The sequence below is a fragment of the Thunnus thynnus genome, chromosome 13 (genome assembly GCF_963924715.1).
Source record: "Thunnus thynnus chromosome 13, fThuThy2.1, whole genome shotgun sequence".
Taxonomy (NCBI): Eukaryota; Metazoa; Chordata; class Actinopteri; order Scombriformes; family Scombridae; genus Thunnus; species Thunnus thynnus.
In genome coordinates this window covers 8,999,399-9,022,559 of record NC_089529.1, presented here as the reverse complement: position 1 = coordinate 9,022,559, position 23,161 = coordinate 8,999,399, and the positions used below count along the sequence as shown (strand labels likewise).

At 37.3% G+C, this 23,161-nt stretch overlaps 2 protein-coding genes across 2 annotated transcripts in view; one reads left to right on the top strand and one right to left on the bottom strand.

Moving 5' to 3' along the window:
• Window positions 1–603: 603 nt before the first annotated feature.
• Window positions 604–11,532, bottom strand: LOC137195362 (protein phosphatase 1D-like). Its single transcript, XM_067607638.1, has 7 exons — window positions 10,875–11,532; window positions 6,185–6,413; window positions 5,444–5,568; window positions 5,140–5,321; window positions 4,697–4,921; window positions 4,230–4,317; window positions 604–2,934 (listed from the first exon to the last, which is right to left on the bottom strand). The coding sequence occupies exons 1-6, from the start codon at window positions 11,389–11,391 to the stop codon at window positions 4,234–4,236; spliced, it is 1,362 nt and encodes a 453-aa protein (XP_067463739.1). The 5' UTR covers window positions 11,392–11,532; the 3' UTR covers window positions 604–2,934; window positions 4,230–4,233.
• Window positions 11,533–11,647: 115 nt separating this feature from the next.
• The window catches only part of LOC137195363 (roundabout homolog 1-like), a 108,471-nt gene continuing 96,957 nt past the window's right edge, over window positions 11,648–23,161 (top strand). Inside the window, exons 1-4 of the mRNA XM_067607639.1 lie at window positions 11,648–11,736; window positions 14,252–14,298; window positions 17,350–17,488; window positions 22,646–22,774. Coding sequence (XP_067463740.1) covers window positions 22,690–22,774 — 85 coding nt within the window. The 5' untranslated portion in view covers window positions 11,648–11,736; window positions 14,252–14,298; window positions 17,350–17,488; window positions 22,646–22,689. The remainder of the gene's footprint in view (window positions 11,737–14,251; window positions 14,299–17,349; window positions 17,489–22,645; window positions 22,775–23,161) is intronic.

The window sequence follows — 23,161 nt, the reverse complement described above, 5'->3', positions numbered from 1 at the left end:
GTTAATCTTTGGCTGTATTAAATCTTCTTAAGGTAATGGAAATAAAATAAATGCCAAACATTTTCAAAACAGTCTCAACTCAAGGTCCACTTTCACAGCAGCGGATGGAGTTTGCTTGTAGATTATATAACTGTCCATTATACGGATAACATTTAGGGCTTCTCTCCCATATTGGCTTAAAAGATGAGTTTGACAGCTTACTCTTGACCTTGGAAACAGCCACTCAGGGTTCACTGTCTTGTTTGTTAAAAAAACAAAGATTTTTGTGACTGCAATGGGAATGTATTTAACGCAATGCCTCCTTAAACAAAAACAAAAAAACAAAACAATTTTAATATTGCAGAAGATGGTTACTGTAAAGACACAATTTAACCCATTTACATTACTGCCATCTACTGGAACATGATGCAATTGCCAGTGCACCCCTCACAACTGTGAGTAAAAGTTTCAAACAACACAGTAGGTAAAGGCAATACAAACACATTCTAAAGTTGATTTACAAGTTAATTTATTAAACAGAAACATATTATGTCATTAATCATGAAACCAGTTCCACAGTGGGCTAGATATCGTTGTATAAACACAGACACCACAACAGACATGTCAGCACCAATTGGAAAATGAAAACTTTATTACAACACACAGACACTGTATATCCAGTCATTTTCAAAGCATGTAACTTATACAGTTAGTCCTGAGAACTGGCTGCAGTGGATATGAAACCAGACCCAAGTATTGTAATCATCAAAACACACCACATGCCCAATAACATCCATTACCTCTGGACACTTCACAACATACAGAGTAGATCTGAGCATGCCAGACTCCTGAAAAACCCAATTACTTTGCATAATATTAATGTACTGTACAAACTTCTATTGCATATTAATGTACTGTACAAAATCAACAAACTGCTCTGTAATATAACAGGGAAACATTAACCACATGGAGCAGGGTTAAATACACAGCAGTGTCAACAGTAATATGACATTGGTGTAAAACTGAAGGTGCATGATTAATGGTTGAGGTTGATGCATCTTAGAGAAGTCCCAAATATGAAAAACATGTGAAAAGCACTCCTGACTCATTTGTGCTAAGGCAACCATGACAGTCTTATGTAAAAAGAAGGCAACAAAATCAGCTAAAACAGTAACTGAGCTGCCACACCAACACAAGTTAAAACTTTGATTACCTTGTAATTTACTATCTACCATGAATCTGGCATTTATTTGACATTAGTACCATACATTTATTTACCATATAAGTTATGAATGCAAACCATAAACAAAGATACCACATATGAGAAGAAAGAGGAAGACATATTAGAATTGTGTTAGTGCCTAGTGAACACTTTAAATGAACTTAATCCAGTCAGGCACAGGTATTTAATCTTGGCTTTTACACCGGCATTCAATATAGCCAACAACCTGTACTTCTGCTTCTACCACTGAAATACATGAGATAGTTTGAATTAAAATAACAGTAATTTAATTGACCTGATAATAAATGGGAGATGCTTGGAATGGATCAATATGAGTGCCCAGCTAGTACCACTGAAGGGTCAGTTCACTCAAATCACACATATCTATGTATATGGATAGATGCCACTATGGTAAGTGGGAGAATGTTTTTTTTTCTCTGGTTTGAGTAACTTGACCCTTTAACACATCCTCAGATGTGTATCAAATATTTTAGATTAGTTGAGTAGCAATTATGATCATGACAGTACACAATTGGCCACCAGAAAAGACACAAAATTAAAAAAAAAAAAAAAAAAAAGAGACTTAAAATCAATACCCGCATAATTAACATGACGCTCCTACCTCAGACCATTGCGTGTTTGAAGTTTTCCATGATTTTCAGCTGTTTACTACTACAAAGGGCCTCTATTGTATATCCTCAGAGCTTGAAACTCAGAATCCACAACATGAGATGAATATGACCCACCAAAGCCACCTTTTTCCCTATTATTTTAGAAATACAGTCTGACAGAGAAACCCTTTGCAATGGCTTTGTAGCACAACTCATCTGAGAGGAAAAATCATAAACAACAGGTCTGATGTATTTACCCCAATCAAGGAAAGGCAGGCATGTTAAAAAGATCCAACAAGACAAAACAATTTATAACAGTTATTCATTTATAAAAATCTAAACTGGAAGATTTCACGTGTCACAATTCTACATTAACTGGTGAATTGATGTCATCTCAGATTTTTGTCCTTCAAAATACGTCTTTTGGATATACTGTACATACGTTTAAGTATGAAAATAGATTGATTGATTGAACAAATCTAAAATTTCCACAAACACTAAAATTTTAAGAGGGGGCAGGAAGAAGAGCAAGAAGAAAAGGTCAAAACAGAAACACATATACAATCTCAAATTTCTCACATATTTACAAAAACAAAGACTTTGTATAAAAGTATACATCTAAGAATAGGCCTGTGGCACAACAGGGACATGTCTCAGGGCAAAAACATTGTTTCTATGAGACAGGATTCAGCACACACACAAGGCAGCGTTGTGTTGCTGTGGTAGGACTTCCTCAGAGGAGCTTCTTTCTCTCTTTTGAGCATGAGTTTGATGGGACTGTTCACTTTGTACTTTGCTATGAGGCGTCTTGTGGGGAGAACTTTTGTTGGGGGACCTGCCAAACCGACGGTGAGGAGCTTGAAGTTTGGGAGCAATGTGTGGAGAGCGGCGAGACCTTTTTAACGGAGGAGCAGAAGTAGCAGGGTCCATTTGGGTTGTTGAGTCTTGCTTTTCGAAAACATTCACCGAACCATCTGAGGGGGGCTGTGTGGCCCTCACACAGTCAACATCAGGTAAGAGCTGTGCGGTGGCACAGAAGGCTGCTTCATACAGCCCAAATGCCTGCTCCAGAGCGGTGGAACTGTCTTTAAATGGGTAGGGAGCATTCTCTGCATCACTCCGCTGAAATAAAGAAATTAAGCAAATAAAAAAATAGATTAAAAATTACTCTTTCCTTATTATATTTACTTACTAATAAAAAATAATAAATGCTTATTTGTAAACTGTAATTAATTAAAAATTAGTCTGTTAATTTCATCAAGAAAATAGAAAATATTTGAGACACAACTTGCCATTCATTGATCTAAGATTAACAATGGGACACACAGATGAAAGCTGTTACAAATGGACGAACACTAAAATCATGGACATAAACAATAACTGGATTAAAATGTGTTTAAATGATTATACATTGAGTTTTAGGTGTGCTGCATACACACAGCACATAATGTGCATAATAGATAGGATGTAAATACAAATATATGACCTTCACTTCAATAATTCGGAAGGTAGGAGTCTCAATGCTCTCTGTCTAGCATCATTCACTTTTTTTTAATTAATGGTCTGTTCAAAGGTATTAAAGAGAGAAAATAAGAAAGATCAAACAGTCATGTTCTTCTTTCAAAGAAAATCCTCCTAAAAGGTTTATGGAAAGTGCGTATCAAGTCTTCTGCTACTGGCTTTCATCAAAGTTTGATGAGGGGGCAGAATTCATATTTGCTTAATAAATCAGTAAATAAGTACGCAAAAATAGTGTTTGTGCCATTTGTTCATTCAACACCACAGTCCTTTATGAAAACCAATCATGAACAGAGCCTCTGTCTTCTTACTTGGTACATACTATGACTGAATACAAGACATTGTAAAGGGTGTGTTACCAAAAGGACCAGATGGGAAGAAAACGACTCAGCACTGGAGATTTATGCTACAGAAATGGCACAAACTTTTGGTAGGAAACCTGTGACATAATTTCTTATTTTAGCTACATAACGTAGCTTTCTGTTGGGCATTAGTAGATATGGTCTGGCCATTTTTAAAAAAAAATAAGCCAGGAATTTCACTGTACCCCTCTACCGGCACACATGATATGATCTTGCATTTAGCCTTTTACTTATAACGTGATGATAATGTCTTAAATTAACAAAGATTGTATTTTTGAATTGGTTATGTCACTTTAATGAGTAACTGGTAAATGTTGGGCAACACATTTGAAGACGTACGGGATCTACAGCAGCATAACATCAATATCACTGTAGCTAACCATTGTTCACAAGCAGAGAAGACTAACCAGCTGTAAGGGAATTTTGATATGTTTATATCCAAATAGCAGATGTTTTGCCAACAGGTTCAGCGAGAGGAACCTGGCTATTCAATTAGTTCAGTTGCTGACACTTTGATACATTTTTATGAGCAGTCACCTCACTACCACTCCAGGCATGGCCATCCCTCATGTTCTTCTCCATATATCTCATCTTCTTCATAAAACATGCCATCCTCATGCTCCGCCTGTTGGCCCCGAAAACAAAGAGTGATATGGTGAACCACTGGGGCACTGATGGAAACCGCTGGTATGACCTTATGTCAGCACCTATTGGTGTCTATGAACCTTCATATTCTAACTGGTGGAAGTTGAAAGCAAATGACAAAATTAAAAAAAACTGGACTTGAATATATAAAGGACAGTACAGTGAATAGGAAACAACAAACAAACAAAAAATATATTCAGTATATTATTCCATTGCCAGAGTGGTCATGAGGTACTTTCTCCAGCAGTGACCAGCTCTGCATTTGGAAAATATATGTTATTGTGCTTTATGGTTTCTATGGTTCATCCTAATGAAAAGTTAAAAAAAAAATCAGGATGAAGCAAAGAAATGGCACTGACCTTTGGAACCTCACATGTGTTATAGGTAGTTCCTGGGTAGGGAACATGGTCAATTCCTGTAGCCATATCAACAACAATCTCATCTCGATGCATAGGAATAGGTGTTCCATGCTCTTGCAGTGCCAGGACAATCACTGTTGTGTTGTCTGCTCGAAGCATGCGTTCTTTCCAAAACAGTAGGGCTGTGCATCCCAGCCGGCGGGCGCAAGACATTCCCTTTGGTCCCTAGGAAGCAAAAAAAAATCAACAGTGGAGGGAGAAATAAAATTATGTTTACAATAATAAAATTTATTCTGGGCTCAAACAAGCATAAAAATCAAGGCAAAATAATCATTTTCTCATAAAAATTGAAACCATTGTAAATCCAAAGTCACACTGATTGTGTAACGCTGCTCTAAAACTACTATGAAAAGTTACTATGTATTAGTTGTACAGTTACACACCACCATTTTATCATGGCTATAACACATATTGACAGCATTCTTGGGTGGCATCATATTCCACAGTCCATCACTGCCCAGGATAATGTAGCGATGCCGTTTGGGGTCAAGGGTCATCACAGTGGTATCAGGCTCCGGAGAAACCACAAACTCCCCACTGTAGAAATCGTAGCTCCAGAGATCACCTTTCAACAGATAAGAAAATAATATCACTTTTGGAGGAACAATTAAACAGAGAATATACATTATCAACATGAAGCAGAATCTTATGGACACATAATCTCCAGAAAAAGGGTGCTATCTTTACCGAGAGATCGAGCCACAGCCAGGAAGGGGATCTGGTCAATGACTGTACTCCTCCTCACAGGGCCATTATGAGTCAGTCTGGGCCTCTTCCACACAACACGGTTCACGCCGGATTTCTTCATTACACTACAGTTACAAGAATAACACAGCAATAAACTTCGATACAAAGGCAAGCTTTTGATCCAGACAGAAAATACAGCAACAACATGTCTCTTTGTTTACAAAAACAACAGTGATGAATCACAGAATTCATAGATTTATGTCTTATATTTATAATTAGAATATTCCTGCATATTGTCTTGTATTATCTCATTGTTTTGATTCCATAGTCTTGATTCATCTCTCTGCTTAGACAGCCTAAATGTGACTATATTCTCTGAGAGAGGTGACTGTGGGTTAGTTAGTCTTCTTCCTTTAGCTGTTCACAGCTTTCCTCAAAGTAATTGTGTCTGCTGAGTAAAATCCACCTGCACATACTTCACAGGAGTGCACTACATAGTGATAGTGTAGTGTTAAGAGGATAACTGTGAAAAAACGCTTTGCCACGCAAATGTTATCCCCCAATATACAGTACCAGTCAAAGGTTTGAACAAGCTTTCTCATTCAAGGGAATGGGAAAGTGTATCCAAACGTTTGACTGGTACTGTATATACCAACATAGATTATTTTAGTTATATAATCACACTTGCTTTTCAGAAACATCAAGCTTCATTTTGGCACTTGTAGTGTAAGTGCAACTCACCTGCCACCAAGTCGTTCAATCCTTTCTTTTTCTTTAGGAAGTTCAGGTTTATGGTCTTGTGTGATTTCAAGTGCCTGGAGCGTGATATCAGAGTCATTTTCTTTCACTCCAACTACTACTGCTGAATCTCCTACATGGGCGACATACATGTGAACTCCACGGATCACAATTACGCTGGCTGTAGTGCCTGATGTGCTGGGCAGGCCAGTAATAGTCTTTGGCCACTCCGCTGTAAGATAAAGAAAATAAATTAAAATGATTCACAGTTGTTAATGTTACTCACTGGTCAAAGATGCTCTAAGTTTTCAAGCGGAACCCTGCTGGTAGTATCAGTAATTACAATAACACAACAAAATGTTGTTTAACTAGTCTATTTACCACTTTAGAATACTCAAACTGCAACATATAGGCTACTAAAAGCAACTTGAGTAGGGGACTTTAGATTTTAGTAACAAACAATATGGTTTAAGACAAAAGTAGCACTTTTATCAAGAGCATCACTGGCAACACCGAGTGAAGAATGTACACTGGAGGTAGAAATACCTCACTGGACTTGTGTCTGATTTACACAACACACCGATGGAGGCATAAGAAGATTATAAATAGCAGAAAGAAGACAGTTAAGAAGCCTTTGCATCCGTCACAAAGGTCTTAATATTGTCTACCCAGCTTAGGAAGCCTTTCCTAATTTTTAAGACTACCACAAGATATGTTATCACACACATGTAAACAAACAAATCAACATTAGTTCAGCCTGCATGTCAGTCAGAGGCAAATGTGCACCTTTGAACCTGCTTAACGTAATTTTGGCAGCAGCTGTACAGCCTGTGGCCTTAAAAGCAACCACAGGGAATAGTTTGGTTCTGTATTCTCTAATCCTACTGAATTATACCGAGGTTTCTTACAGCAATCTTTTTTATACTGCAGAAAAACTAGCCAAATGAAAACAATGTCTCTCATTTGATGAAAAAAAAAAACACCCCTTCAAACTATATGGGTATTATTTTATACTATTATTTCATAAAGCATGGTGGCCATATAAGCCAGGCTTACTTGACTGAATCAGGCTTATTTGTGAGATATTTTGTTTAATAAAGCAGGGTTAAATAGGTCTGAATCATGTTACCATAGAAACATATATTCCCGCAGAGTAGCCTCATTGTGCTCAGGCTGGTTTTTAGACTTCACCTCAGGATTAAAAGTTACTGTTTTCTTGTAAACAAACAAAAGTTTTGTTTACACTGAGCGTTACTCATCAAAATACATTGTGTGTATCCTTGAGGTCTGACAAAAGTGTTGAATGTTTTTCCTTCCTAATAAAACATTTAATTATTTTAATTCTGCACTGTTTACTTCCATGTTTACTAGCTTGCTGTTGTCTTCTTCCCTGATCTTGTTGGTGCAGTACGAGACAAATAAAGCGGGGACCTACTCCTAGAGGCCAGAAACTCAAAAGAGTACCTTTAATAAGATTTAAACTCTACCAATCAGACTGAAAGTATTTTCAACCAACTCCTCCCCAGCAATCCTCTTAATACTGTACATCTATACTACTAAGAATAAGTGTTCCCTAGTGACCTGCAACATGCTGCCAAAGGTTCTCTTTGGCTTTGTGGTTTTGTCCGTCTTGACTTAAATATTTAATTCTTCATATCACATGTTTACTACGTGCTGTTCTGTGGTTGTGAATGTCCTGATTTTTTCTTTACCTCTTTGTTTTTGTCATAGTGAATTGATTAGAGGTGCACAATCAGATCCACTAGATCGGTGTCTGGACTGATACTGACCTTGTTAAGTAGGTTGGGTATCAGCCAAATGTGTGTCTTCATCAATGTCATAACTACATTCAGTGTTTCTGAGATCACATTCATGAAATCACAGAACTTTTTCAGAGAAGCAGCAATCCTTGGCCTCATGTCACCTTACATAAAAATGATCCCAGTGAGTTCCAGTCATTGAGATGAACAGATTTTACAATTGGGATATAGGAGAGCACTTGTGTTGGATTGAGTTTCAACAGATACCTTGAGCTGAGGTATAAGATTTTGTATTGGGAGAGAAAAAAGTTGGATTGATGTGATCCAAGCTTCATGTCTCAATTCATGTAGCACTGAGTTGACTATATGAAACAGTTTCATTCTGGTTCAGTTTGTTAGACTTTCCAAAGTCAGGCCTTTCACAATAAGTCCTGCTATTCTTAACCTCCTTTATGGGACCAAATCCTGATTCACGGCTTCTTTGACATTATACACTACACATACAGGACATTATTATTTTTGTGGAATTAACAGATAGATTAATTAAATACACATGCTTTCTATGAGAATTATGTTGAAACTGATTGGCCACCACCATACACTGTCAAAGGCACAACCCGCGATGCAGAATGTAAACAAAAGGTAAGATCACCACTAAACACGTTGAACCTGATTTAAACCTCAGTATGATTGGCAGGATCTGACAGGATTACCTTGTTGTACACAGACTAAGACTACAAATCAATTAATTGAAGGTTTATTCCGTGTCAAATCAGATAAAGTTGTAGCAGAACTGTCTCAGATTTTGTTCAAACTTTGTCTATATCATGAATGTATTTCTGTTCAAATCCTATGCTTTCATATTTTTTCAGCCCTTGGTATTATTTCATTTTTATAGTCTCAAAAACACCTTATCTGGGAAGCCATGTTTGGGCATTAATATCTTGAGAGGTATTGTTCTTAATCTCACCAAACTTTGTACAATGGAAGACAAATGTGTCCTGTATGCGAAAACTATTAAAAGCCCATACTGCATGCCATTTTATTTTTATAAGGCTGTAGATTTGGAAAAAAATGCAAATATTCCTAAACGAGAGTGATATTGAGGGTACTACAAACCAACATTTTTGCACCAATATGATATCAATCATTATTCTTTTCTGCAAATACAATCTCTTGCCAATATTTGAGGTCTCTACCAGCAATGGACATGAATATATTATGAATAAAACAAGGCATGGTAGCATGTTGGTCATTTTCATAGGACCAAAATGGTATTTGGGGCAGGTAGTCGGAACATAAAATATAGATGGAAATTGCTTGTGTATGGTTATTAAGGGTACAAAGAGCCAATGTCCATCCATTTTTCCTTCATACAAAAATAGACACAGATTTGAGAGATATTTTACCTCTGGCAGAAAAACATCTATTTCAGGATTATATTTTTTTGCCTCAGTATCTCCATGATTATTGAATCCTGTGTCATAGGAATTGTAAGAAATAAAGGATAAACATGTTTTCAGTATGTTCATTGGAATAGAGGGCATTTGAGATGGGAATTGTATCTCCAGTAAGGTCCTGGATATTTAAAATAAGTGAAATATTTTGATAAAATCTCTGGTATAAGGAGCAATAAGTGGTATCCTACATGGCCCTCTCAAGCTACAGTGGGAGTATCTAGCCTAAATGTGTGTCCACATAAAAGGTTGGTTGTGTTTATACATATAATTTTACAGTGTGCATGTTAGAAAGCTTTAAGCATTAATGACCTATAGTAAAATGAGCCTACAGAAAACATGTATTTCTTTCTCTAATCAATATTTCAGAGGCTGGAACACACATACAGATGATAAGTGAAGACACTGCTTCTTCATTATGGAAATGTTTTTCCACCTAGAGTTAAAGCAATGCTAATTATAACTATGTGTGGGAACTATGAAGGGAACATGGAAGGACATTTGCACTTTGTACACTAAATGACCATACATTAAGCTATTTCTACATACATTTTCATGTTTCTACTAACTACCCCACATAACATTTTTGGATGTATGAAAATGACCGAAAAATGCTACCACACCTTGTTTTATTCATAACATCTTCATGTCCATGAGTTGTAGAGACCTCAAATATTGGCACAAATTTAATAAAAGATTGTATTTGAAGAAAAAATAATGATTGACACCATATGGATGCAAAATAAATGGGTGTATAATGCCTGCAAGATCACTCTTATTTAGGAATTTTGCACTCTTAACCAAATCTAGGTCCTTATAGAAAATGAATAGGCATGCAGGACAAACTTTTAATGGTTCAGTCATACTGAGAACACGTTTGTCTTCCATCCTACAAAGTTTGGTGAGGATAGGAATCATTATTATTGTTATTCATGTCCAAATATGGCTTCCCAGATGATGTGTTTTAGAGAGTGTAAAAAAAATAAAATATATCAAGAAAAAATATTTTAAAAAAAACATTAGAATTGTACAAAAATATCTTACAGGCCTTAGTTTTGGGACCCAGACATTATATAGACAAACTCTGAACAAAATCTGAGACGGTGCAGCAACCACTTTTCTGGATTCTGTCTGATTTGACACAGAATAACCCTTTAATGATTTATTTTGTCATTATGTTTGCATTTTTATTTCTAAGCCTCAATCCACTAACATCAACTGTTATGACGCACACATTCAGAGTTATACTGTGGGTGTCATGTCAACGTTAAAAGCTGTGCAGTAGTCAGATGACGGCTCAGTCTGTTTATTTGTGATGGGATGAGCATCATCCTACCAGCTGAGTGGGATACTGCCTCACATGACACACTTTACAACGCTGCAGAGAGCGTGACAGCGAGAATTATGCAGCAATATATACAAACAGTTATACATATGAGGCGGGGGCTGCAAGTAAGGTTAACTTTGATGACTTACGTAGCTCTTTCCACATTGCATGGTGACAAGCGATGAACCCTTTACGAAGAGCAGCACACACTTCACTGTGATCCTTCGACCAAAAGCCCCGCTGCCTTTTCAACAAATCCCATAGATTCTCTCTGGCGAAGTGTGCTGCTTCCCGACCCCCGTGACCATCGAAAACTGCGAAAAACGCCACAGACTTCCGAGTGTCGACTACATGCTCTGCGACTTCTCTGTCTGATGCCGGTGCACTGTTGTTGCCACTGTCCTCGTTTGATAGACTCTCTACCCACATTGCAGAAACTGGGGCAGACTCAGCAGCAACGTTATGCCCATGTGTCTCATTTTCAGTCTGTTTACCAGGTTCACTCTCCGCTTTTTCCTGTCCTCCATGTCTCTGCGACTTTGGATAATCTTCGGCTTGCGACGGCGTCGGCTCGTACTCGATTCTTATCTCGACAACATCCTCCATGTATTTCCTCCCTCCTTGCTCGGAAAATGCACTCATACGAAATGTTATTGCGTCGTCCATGATTGTGAACGCGTAATACTATCTTTCTAAGCAACAAAAGGACACATGTAGTTGCTAACTGTAGCTCGCAAGCTAAAAATTTTGAACCAATTTTGCCGCGACTGTATGGCCGAAGGCTTCCTTCCTTTTTGTTTATCTTCACCGAAACGTCCCGCTGTACGTAATGACGTCCTGATTTCCCACCTATCAACAACTACGCGTGGCACGCCTTACATGCGTTACTGGCGCTCGAAAAACATTTGAAATACAAGTAGGGGTCACTTTGCAGACCCAAAAGACGAGAAGTCCTTAACCTAGCACGTTTTGCACAGAATTCCCACCAGTGTGGCAGAACAGCAGCCAGAAGTAAGCAAACAATGAAAAACTTTCTGTTGGCTCCATCATTCATAAATGTCTTCATATTTTGAGAGGCAATATTACAGCTAGCATGCATTAAATAGGCTATTGGGAAAGTGGCCCTTAGGCTAACTAGCCTAATTACAATTGTAAATAAATAGAGCTTAGTTAATTTTATCTGTCTTTAAAATGAAAATGTTCAAAAGCTGTTTAATTTTAATGGTCAACATTAAGACACTTGAAAGACTTGTATCTTCATTTTCAATTTATTTATGAAGACTTGACTTGGACTTGCCCCAAACGACTAAAAATACTTGATTTCAAACTTGCTCTGACCGACTCAATTAAATGATCTGGAATTGTCTTGATGTAAGTTGGTTCAGAGGAGACACTTTAACATGTCACAGTTGGAAAAGCACAGGTGTAAATGTTAAAAATGAATCATGGTTGAATTCCATTTAGCTGCTTCAGTTTCAGGGTCCTATAGGGCATGCTGGTACACTGTCATTGTTAACATTATTAGTAACACCTGTGCTTTTCATTTGCAAAATCAAGAAATGTATAATAGTATTTCAGCACTTTTAATGTTAAGATTAATGTAAAATTACAGTAATTATTTTGACGTTGTAATACAAAGGATTCCCTTAACATAGGCCTACTTGTTGCCTTATAGACTGAATTTAAATTTTGCTTGCGTTCAATGCCATGTAGCTCAGCTTTGCAGGGTGCGTGAATTTATGCTAAATCCATATTTGTACTTTTAAAAGAAAAGGAGGTGGAAAATGTCATAGCAGGCATTATCCATCATCCATTACAGTACAGTTGGTGCGGTTGTGGGAGCTCTTTATCAAGTAGTGCTACAATAATGCCATATGGAGGCAGTATTAATGTGGTCAAATTAACTATTCCTAACATTCTCCTCCAGTTTTCACATAAATTCAATATTTTAAACAGACATTTTTACAAACAGCATTATGCCAGCACACATATCTCTATTTTATCAAGAAAAAAAATATACAAGGGATCTCATATGTTCTTATATCTCATTTGGTGAGAATTAGATCATTGTGATGTATGGTTTTCATATGGGGAAACTACTTTCACATTTATTATCATACCAAACACATTGATTCAAAATTTGACAAGGTAATCCCTGCTGTGGTATAGGTTGTTGTCTGTGCACTGTATGTGTGTGTGTGTCAACCACGGGTCTCTGTGGAAGTTAACAATCCTTTTCAAATCTTTATAACGAGCACAGCAGAGAAATGATTACCACTAACAATAAGTTATTACTCAAGATAAAATGAATCTATGGTGATCTCGTGTTTTTCCAATAGAGAACACATTCTTGTATTCAAATATTTCTCGTTTCAACCTTACAAAATCCCGAAACTTATATGCATTCCTCTCAGCACCTACTCAGCTGTGTGCTTTGCTTTTTGATTTCTCTTCCTCTTTCAAGGAAAGTCTTTACATCTCTTTATCTCTCTTGTGTGTGTGTGTGTGTTTGTGTGTGTGTGTGCATGTGTGAGAGAGAGTGAGAGAGAGAGAGGATACCCATGTTTAAGTGGAGAAATAGGAATTTCCCACATTATGCTTTCCGTCAGTCTCCATCCCTTCTTCATCCCTTCTTCATCCCTTAATACCCAAGGCTCTGACCTTGGCTTTAATGCTGAAACCTTCCTGTTTTAGTAACTGCCCTCCTCATTTTCTTTCTTTCTTTCTTTCTTTCTTTCTTTCTTTCTTTCTTTCTTTCTTTCTTTCTGTCTGTCTGTCTGTCTGTCTGTCTTTCTGTCTTTCTTTCTCTTTTTGCCTTTCTTGTTTATGTCCATTAATAGTCTAACCCTCTGAGAGGTCCTGTCTGCACATAGGGCACTATTACAGACGAAGAGGCAAAGTGATTTCCATGTAAATGGTGTCAGAATGTCATTTTCAAGTGAAGATGCTGAGAAAATGAATTCCTGAAGACGAGAGAGATTACCAAGAGGCAATGACACCTGGATTGCATTCTTACAGATTCCCCATGCAGCTCTTGTATAATGGTCCATCCATAAAAATAGCTTTGTTTGGCTTCCTGTGTAAATGCTGAAGTGTCAGTCAGCCCAGTCAAAGCAGAGAAAAAGAAAAAGGGAGGGATTCAAATATTACCATATAAATGTATGGTAATATAACCACTGGTCATTTTTGATGTGAGCAAATCACAGTGAAATTCTGTACGTGTATGTAAGAGAGAGAGAAGGATTCACACAGCATCTTATTGAAGGACCTTTTACCCTCATCAATGTGTAGTCAAGTTGCAATGATTAATTGGTTAGGGGACAAAGTGTCCAGGATAAATAAATTATATTTGGGGTTTGGTAGACCTCAGGGCTGGCCATTAGTCTATGTGACAGGTTCATCATACAGCTAAAGAAACAAATATTAAGACCAATAATGCAACAAAGCAAAGAGAGGCCAGGGCCAAGGGTCGACAGGTCTCTCAGACCTCAGCCCCAAACTACTTTCTCTTTTCTTTTTCTAACAGAGAGAAGACACATCAGGAAAATGCCAAATGCCAACACTGTCACAGAGGTTAGTACAGTATAAATGTCCCGGTTGCTGCTGAAATAACTTGATTGTGAGAAATGAAAGACATTTCTAATTCTATAGGTGAATTACTTAACACTGACACATTTCAACACATATTAATGAGCTGGGAACAATTGATCAAATTAACCATGCATGATCTGCGTTAACCATGAAAATTTGATCTCAGTATAAATATGTAAGTAATATGTGGAAGTGATCTCTGCATATATCTACTACATTGCCTCTGATATATCATGCTGTTTATGTTCTGAGAAGGTCATGGTTGATGAAAGTAAAATGCTGAAGGATTGATTTTGTAGATGAAGAAGTGCAAAGTTGTTTCACCAAAACTGAACTAAAATGCTCCGCAGTTACACTTGGGAAATACAGATACAGTCAAAATACAGTCACTGAATAATATTGATAACACAATGTTTGTCCTCATCCAGAGTTTGATGTAAATGTAAAGCTATCATTCACGTGCATAAAGTCTTATTCTGTAACATATCATAAATTGCATATGGTTATTGTAGTAACCGGGGATATATTCATTCATGAAAATATGCATATCAAAAGATCAATGAAATAAAAAGGTAATGTTTCTGCTAAATTGCTTATTAACCTAATGTTTCAATGTTTAAAGATCCCCTCCATACAGGTTTTAAGACATTTAAAATATGATTTGAATGACAGATTGTGTCTAGTAATTCAATTACCTCCTCCTTCAAAAATTCTTAAAATACACATATTCCTTCTCCTTAATTGAAAAATCTAGAATCTATATGAATATGCAAATATTTTAACTATCAGATACAAGACGTCACCTACTTCACTTTAAAGTTTATTCTCAGTTTATGTGGCCCTGGAGGTTTCAAGCTTCCTGTTCACACTTGTGCAAGTTGCATATCTGGCCACAATAGGCTGCGAAATGAGTTGTGATGTTACAAATGATGCTCGTATGTATTTAGATTGAACTGAGATTTAAAGTGAGCACAGACAAACTTTCTTCCGTTCAGCAGATGAACAGCCTTCTCTCTGCACATACATCATCCCTCACAGTGAAGATTAAACATCCAAGTAACAAGCAAAAAGCAATTTGTAGTGGAGAGGGACTTTGAACACTGAGGAAACAAATTTGGGTGAAAGGGAAGTACATAGAAAGGGAAGTAACTGTCATTTATATCACAACCAAAGTCCAAATTCAAAACAATGTTTTGTCACAACATATGTCACATAGTGTTCATATTTGTGTATCTCACCCCAGGTTCAAACCACAAGTGACTTGGTCATACAGACCAGTTAAGCAACATTCTTGCAAGAGAAGACTACATTTACTCTTGAGATGATTATCTTTCCAATGTCAGACTCTCAGGTCTGCTTCTGTCAGCATGATAGATCACCATGATATTGACTTAAGGTTAATTCAAAACCGCACTGCAGAGTTTGATGAAGGATCTCGATAAGAGCTCTGTTGATAAGAGTGCAGTTGAAAAGAAAATTGTTTTGAGTCACATGCCCTGATGCTCCTCTATTGCAGCATCAGGCTCTATACATTTCCACATCATTTTGCCATAGTGGAATTATACTTAAGATTAGGTGTTCACCTTTTAAATGTATGAATTTATTAATGCAGTTAACCTCTGTAATGTGTCTTTTGGTGTACGGTGTACTGTATACTGCACAGCTCTGAGGTCCACTGAATTACTGTCAGTTACAAACAAACATTTGCCTCTGGAGGTAAATATACCTGCACAAAGATCAACCTTTCCATAAACTAAATACAAGAGGAATCAGTACATAGACAAGGACATGTGTATTCTCCTGGTTTGTGTAATCCACTGAGCCCATCACAGTGCTGCATAGGGTAGATTGAATTGAATAAATAGCTGCTGAGCAATGTTGCAGATCAATTCTCCTTTTGTTACACACATCATTACACTGCAGAAGATTCATCAGTCATTGTGCACATTGTTTTCAATAAATGAAATGGAAAAAAACCCAAATCAATTAATAAATAATTCATTGAACGTGGGCACAGGTGAACTGATGATCATGGAAAATACACAGAGGAGTGGCTAGTGGAAGACACTAGAGAAGTAGAGTTCTCTCCCCTTTCTCACATTTTATATTCCACAGACATGCAAGTCAGATGAGTTGAAAAATCCAAAATTTCTGTTTGTGTAAATGTGTTTTTGCTATCTCTATGATGAATTGTGTTTTCCTGCCTTCTGGCCTATGCATGCTAGGTTCCAGCACCCACACTGTATATACCTGAATAGGAATAAGTAGGTAGCAAAAATAAATGGATGAAAACCATTTCAATTCCACTCAGTTAAAGAGACTGTGGCAAGCTGGTTTTGCTGCAGGTAAATGTAGACCCTGTGGGATGCATTTCTCCAGATTGTGAACCACAATGCAGGGATGTTGCCCCATATTGCAGCAAAACAATCTGTGATTCTCTACCCATTGCTGCAGGTACCTTGAGTTGTGATGCTTCATTTGCAAAACCATCAAAAATAGACAGTATATATACTGTATATATGAACACTGGACTCCAAATAGTGTCAAACCATGGGTAATAACTGCTCAATTTGCAATTTTATAATGAAAAATAGACAGTAGTTATGCTTTATTTAATACAGACACACAAAATACTCAAATACACTCTCCATTTAGGATAGTCTTTAACATGTCACATATTAATTGTAAAGTCCATGCTGTTCCCAATGTGTAAAAAAGACAAAAGGGAGAATGAGAAAAAAATCTTTTTATTTAATAATCTGAGAAAATAAAATGAAAATGATAATGTTGTTTCTGAAGTTCACTGTTTTCTAATGTCCTTGAGTGTGTGAGCTGTCAGGCTTAATCTGTAAGAGTACATTGTCTGAGTGCAGCCTTAGGACCCTGAGGATATTGGACCTAGGTTGCTGCAGAGGTAGGTTTGTGATTTGTATGCACTCCATCTGATAGCGTCTCTTGGATCACAGATGGATTATTTAGGCTTTTTCTTCGGCATAGGCTCCTTCTTTTGATTTTTTTCTCCTCTTTTTACAGGTCCACATTGTATCTTCTTCTCTCTTTCTCTCTCTGCTTTCATTGTTGGGTACTTGGATGCCTCATAGACAGACACTTGCAGAGATTTGGCTTTACCAGAGAAAATGGAACAATAATACTGGAGGAATAACCTGGAGGGGTAAGTTTTGAAGTTGTGCTCATTGATATTAGTTAGGCTTGGTTTGCATTTTTGGTAATATCACTATTGTGAGTGCACATGATTTTGGCATAGGTGGATTGAGAGGGAATTAAGTCCTTTCCCTGCCCACTCATTTAGACAGGAGCGGATGCTGTCCACGTGCTGTAGCGCTGAAAGTTATACCACAAATGGTCATGAATGTTGTTTTTATTCTGATGATTGCACTTTGCCATACAAGAAATAATGGCAGAGTATTATCTCCTTTGTCCTTCCATATAGACCTTAAAGGTTAGGTCTAAATTAATAGAATCATCATAGAATTCTTTACTGTACTTTGTGTTAAAGGTTAAATAATAGCCAAATCATAACTTTACACTTAATTTAGCTATATCTACTGATTAATCTGAATGTTATGGAGGGAAATATGCATATATTTAATTAATATAATACCCATATGCAAAGAATGTATTATACAAACCTACCACATAATAATTTTTTAAAAATTGGTAAAATACCTCATAGTCTGCATTTCTACAAAGTCTAGGCCAGTAGCATTCTCTCTCTTTGGTCTTTGTTTTTAATCCTATTTCTTTGGCTTCTTATTCTGAAAATCCTTCAGTGGTTTTGAAAACTCTGAAGGGATTAAGTTATGGATGTGCACAAGCAACAGTTGCTAGAATTACATTCAAACAAATCCAATCTCATATTTTAAAGGATCACTTAATCTGGTGGGTTTAGTTTGTTTGGCTGTACTACCGACTGAAACCACTGTAATTGTAAATATGAAGTTGCTCTTAACTGACTCGCCTGGCTGAATAAAGGTATGAAGTTTTCCTATTGGTAAGCAGAGAGAAGGCATGGTGAACAACATATAGTGCTCTACTAAGAATGAGTACAGTGACTGAAAATCACTTTTCAGGTTGAGCGGAGTCAGTGGATTAATTCCTGATCAAAGTCTTTTATCTGTAAATACATTTTGCTTTATGCTCTGTGGTCATTTGGGTGGTCATCAATATTTTGTCCTTTCTTCACAGTTCCATTACTTAAATATTTTTTTCTATGGTTTTTAGATACTGCTATTAATACGCTACACCAAACATATTTTTTCTTCATTATTTTCAGATAGAGAATCCAAATGCAGCTAACAGTACGTTTAGTTTTCTAAGGTCTTATGCTGACATATCAGCGTCCTTTATCCTCTGGGGCAGAGGTCACTGCCCCTTGTGGCTGGTCCATGGGATCATCTGTCTAGTTTTTATCTTCCACAATGCCTACTCAGCCGACTATGACTTGTTACTATGAGCCCTGACAGAGCTTCAGACATTGCCTCTCATACTTTTAATATCCTTTGTCTTGCTCTGATAGCTCCCTTAATGCATTGTAGTGGCAGTGATGAAAGCCTGTATTTGTCCCCCCATCCATTTCCCCAAAAGACACATCCATATGTCAGTGATAAGTGCCAGGTGTTGATAAGAACTCTTCAGTCTTATGTGGCGAGACAGCAAGCCTTGTATAATGTTAAAACGTGATGTATGACTTTACGTGATTGACAGTAATATATGCAGGTGGTTTGTGTGTTGTGTCTACATCAAATATTGGAGTCTGTCTGTCTCAAAAGCACAAGCCTCTCCCTCCACATACCTCCCACTGTGGTGCTGATTTAGACTCCAGTTCTTGTGCAGAAAATAGTCAGTGAATCATACTTCCTGGTTGTACCCCCTGCTTTCACTCAGCACCCCAGTGGTGTTGTACTACAGAGCTGCTGATTAGTCATTACATCTGAGTCTACAATGCACATAGAAATGCACACTGATTTAATTATGTGTAGCCTTAAACACAGCAATAAATAAAACTAACCAGTACAATATTACATTTATATACCTAAAGCCCTAATCCTCTTTAAAAATGGACTAAAATAGTTTTAATATGTGGGGAAATGCAAGTTTTTTTTATTCCTGCAAATGCTAATTGTGCATTGAAATGCAGTATGTCTGCTTTCACTTAATTTGCATCTAAGGTAAATATTCCAGTTAAATGATGGCATCTTCACCTGCACTTTTTGACATGGTATACTTGGTATAATATATAGTATTGCACATGGAACTTAGATGGGAGAAAAGATGGAGGGGAGATACTGAAAGCTGATTCTGTTCACGCTCCAGTGCTCTCTACAGTATCCGTCTGCTGTTGTATAGGGGGAGCTCCTGCTCCGTCTTATTGACAATATGTTAGATGGTAAGCTGTGATTATTCCCCCAGTGGACAGAATAAGGAAGGGGAAATCAGCAGTCCTGTCTCCTTTGATCTGCAGACTCTCCCCATTAGTTCAGAGCATGTGCAGATGAGTGTAACAGATGCTTTGTCGTCATTTCTTTCAGTAAGGGCAGCTTAATGTATGTTGGGTGTAAGTGCATGCATGGTCAGTCATGAGGGAAGGGCCTATATGTACTAACAAGGGGGGGGGGGGGGGGGTACAGGTTAATTTGGTTATAATAATGAGATAGCAGAACCAACACAGAGCTCAATGGAAAAGTTTCATTCACTGAACTTATATTATTATATTGCATCTTACACCTCATTTCCTCTCCTCTTCTTTCCTCTCCTCTCCTCTTCTCTCCTCCCATTTCACTTAACATTTGATCATATACTGTACACAAAATTGCAAGATAAACTACTGCTGCTATTTACATAGTGCAACCCTGACTTGGTTTTCTAGAACCATCTCTAGTCTTTTCATGTCAGATTTTAGACGTCCTAAAGTAACATTTTGTCACTGGAAATGATTACGCACACTTTTTTCCTGCCATTGCCATATTACATTGTGCATATTATATTACATATTCAATTACATCCTGTATTTATTGTTTTTTCCCTCTACACCCACTTTCTGTATTCCCCCAAAGATACAGTGTTTCATAAAACCAAACAGTGCAGTGTTATTATTACCACCCACATTTCATATTCAGCTCTCTACAAAATGCAATTTTCCTCACTCATTATGTTAGTAATATATCCATGTAATATATCTAAGATTTTTGTAACAGCTGTAACAGATTTCAGTTATGGATGTTATTCATATTGAATATTATATTACTGTTGAGTATTGTTTGTTCTGGCTTTCATAGCTTATAAAACATCAGTATCTTTACTAGATCGACCAAATACAGGTAAAATCTGTGGTAGATGGTGTTTTAACCAAAAGTGACAACAGGATTGTTTTGAAGTTTTTTATTGTTTTTTCAAGCACACAGATATGCCAGAACTGCACCGGCTTACATATTTCACAAATAAATATAAACCAGATCCAGAGTGAAGCACATATAATATAACCAAATGATGCTACATAAAGTCTTATAAGAATAGGTCTACAGGGGGAATGTATAATGGTGCTTTGAGCTAAATGCTAATGTCAGCATGCTTACATGCTCACAGTGACATTACTAACATGCTGGTGTTTAGCAGGTGCAATGTTTACCCTCTTCACCTTCTTAGTGTAGTGTATTAGCACGCAAACATTATCTAATTAGCACTAAACACAGCTTAGACTAGGCATCAGCTTAAGCTTAGCACACTTTAGGCTGATGAGTAATGTCATTAGTTTTGCAAACATTTGGTCATGAGCCATTACAATTACATTTTGACCAGACAGTGGCACTAGAACGTTAAGGTTAAAAACTGTTAATTATGAGGGTGACATGAATATGTGTACCAAATTTCATGGTTATCCGTCAAATAGTTGTAGAAATATTTCAGTCTGGACCAAAGAGGTGCAACAGCTGACTGACCTAGACTGGCCTGTCCCTAGAGCCATGCTGCTAGCATGGCTAAAAATAAAGATTCACATACCTTTATATAAATATATTTTAGACCTTCATATCTACAACAGATTTTGATTATCTGTAGACCAGAATATTTCAGGATTTGAGCCATCTCATGCTTTTAATTTACACTAAACTAACAATATATTAGTTTGAAGCTTAATCTAAATTCCCAAAACAACAATGGTGCCTACCCTTCTCTTCATTGGTTGCACAGTCTATTCACTTTTTGCTCAAGTTTTTGGCATATTTACAATGTTGGCTGTTGGTGTTCATTTTTCAGAACAATTAAAGTGGCGCATAGAGTCAGTGGCCACTGGATGCCAAGACATCCCAGGAATCTGGCTGTCCATCAGACAGCTAGGATGGGTTGCAAAGCTGTTTGTACCACAGATGGCTGATCAGTAGAACTGACATCCCATTTCTCTCGCCTGGCACTGTCACTGTGTCTCATCACCATTCCCACTTGAGAGTAAGGGTGTGTGTTTTTTTTGACATGTGTGAAGGTGTGTATTTATTTGGGGGGATTGTTGATTTTGGAATTTTCAGCAGGTAAATGTGAGCATGTTTGTATGGATGTTTGACTTGGATTATGTATGAACACAACACATTTTGATGCAGTTGAAGATAAAATGTACACACACACACATAGTTTTGTACAAAGCATATAGAGAGCAGAACATATTTGAGATGAACTGTAGGGGCTCACCAGTGAGTTGGGATATGGGTGGAAAAGCAACACTAAAGCATAGTAATCTGCATTCCCCTTGCTATGTGTGGATTCGGTCAGACTGAAACCGAGAGACTCAGAGTTTGGCTACATGCTGGGAGGGTTTCAGAGGAAAGTCCATCTGTCTGTCTTTCCTCTCTTTGGTGGAATTTCACACAGGAGTATAGCTGTGCATAGTGCTCGCCAGCAGGGTAGTTGGTGGACAAGGAGTTTGTTTGATTTTAATATGTGAGAGGAATTGTAGGCCCTAAAACTCCTCAAAACACAAAATGGTTAATCATTCTAGGACTTTATTATGCTGGTAATATTGTAATAACAGTGTAATGTAATACTGTTGTTTTTCTTCCTTACTGTTGTTTTTTCTTCCTTACTTATTTACAACAAGGGCTTAATGGCAGATATACTGATATGTAAAGTGCAAAATCTTGCACCAACTTTGAAGCATGAAGCCTGAAAATGAAAAGCAAAATGTGTTGCTGTCTGACTAACTTTGGAGCACAGTGTATTGTTATTCTTTATTCTTGCAGCATGTCTCAAAGTCAGCTCGCATTTTTCAACTACATGTAATGTCCTAATAATTGATATAGTTTGACCTGTCTTTTGGTTCTAGGTTTATTAGGGCCTTCTTAAAGGCAAGCTGGGCCACCAGTAGCCATGCTGGCATCTATGACATTTCTTCTCATCAGCCTGCTCTGTGTCAACCAGCTGCAGCATGGCCACACCATGGACATTTCATCAGGTCAGAAACTCTTCGATGAACCGACATACATGACATAGCAACATCACGAGTGCTTATTCTTTAACTTCTCTGTTGTACTTCATGTGTTGTAACTAAGTCAAAGTATTAGTTTATTGTTCTCTTATGATAAGACTGTTTCCATGACTATGAGTTGTAATATTTCATTGGGATTATTCACTACGAAACATGTTTTGCAAATGTACTTTAGAAGCGACAACCATGAACCCCCAAAGCCCATTTTGATGTCCACGTATAAGAGCAGTTTGCACACTGCAGGTTAATCAAAATGCTGGTGGGCACTATACTTATGGGAATATATGAGTATATATGAGAGAGTTGGTCATCCAACTCTGCTTACCTGAACACAAGGTATGAGGTATTAAGACT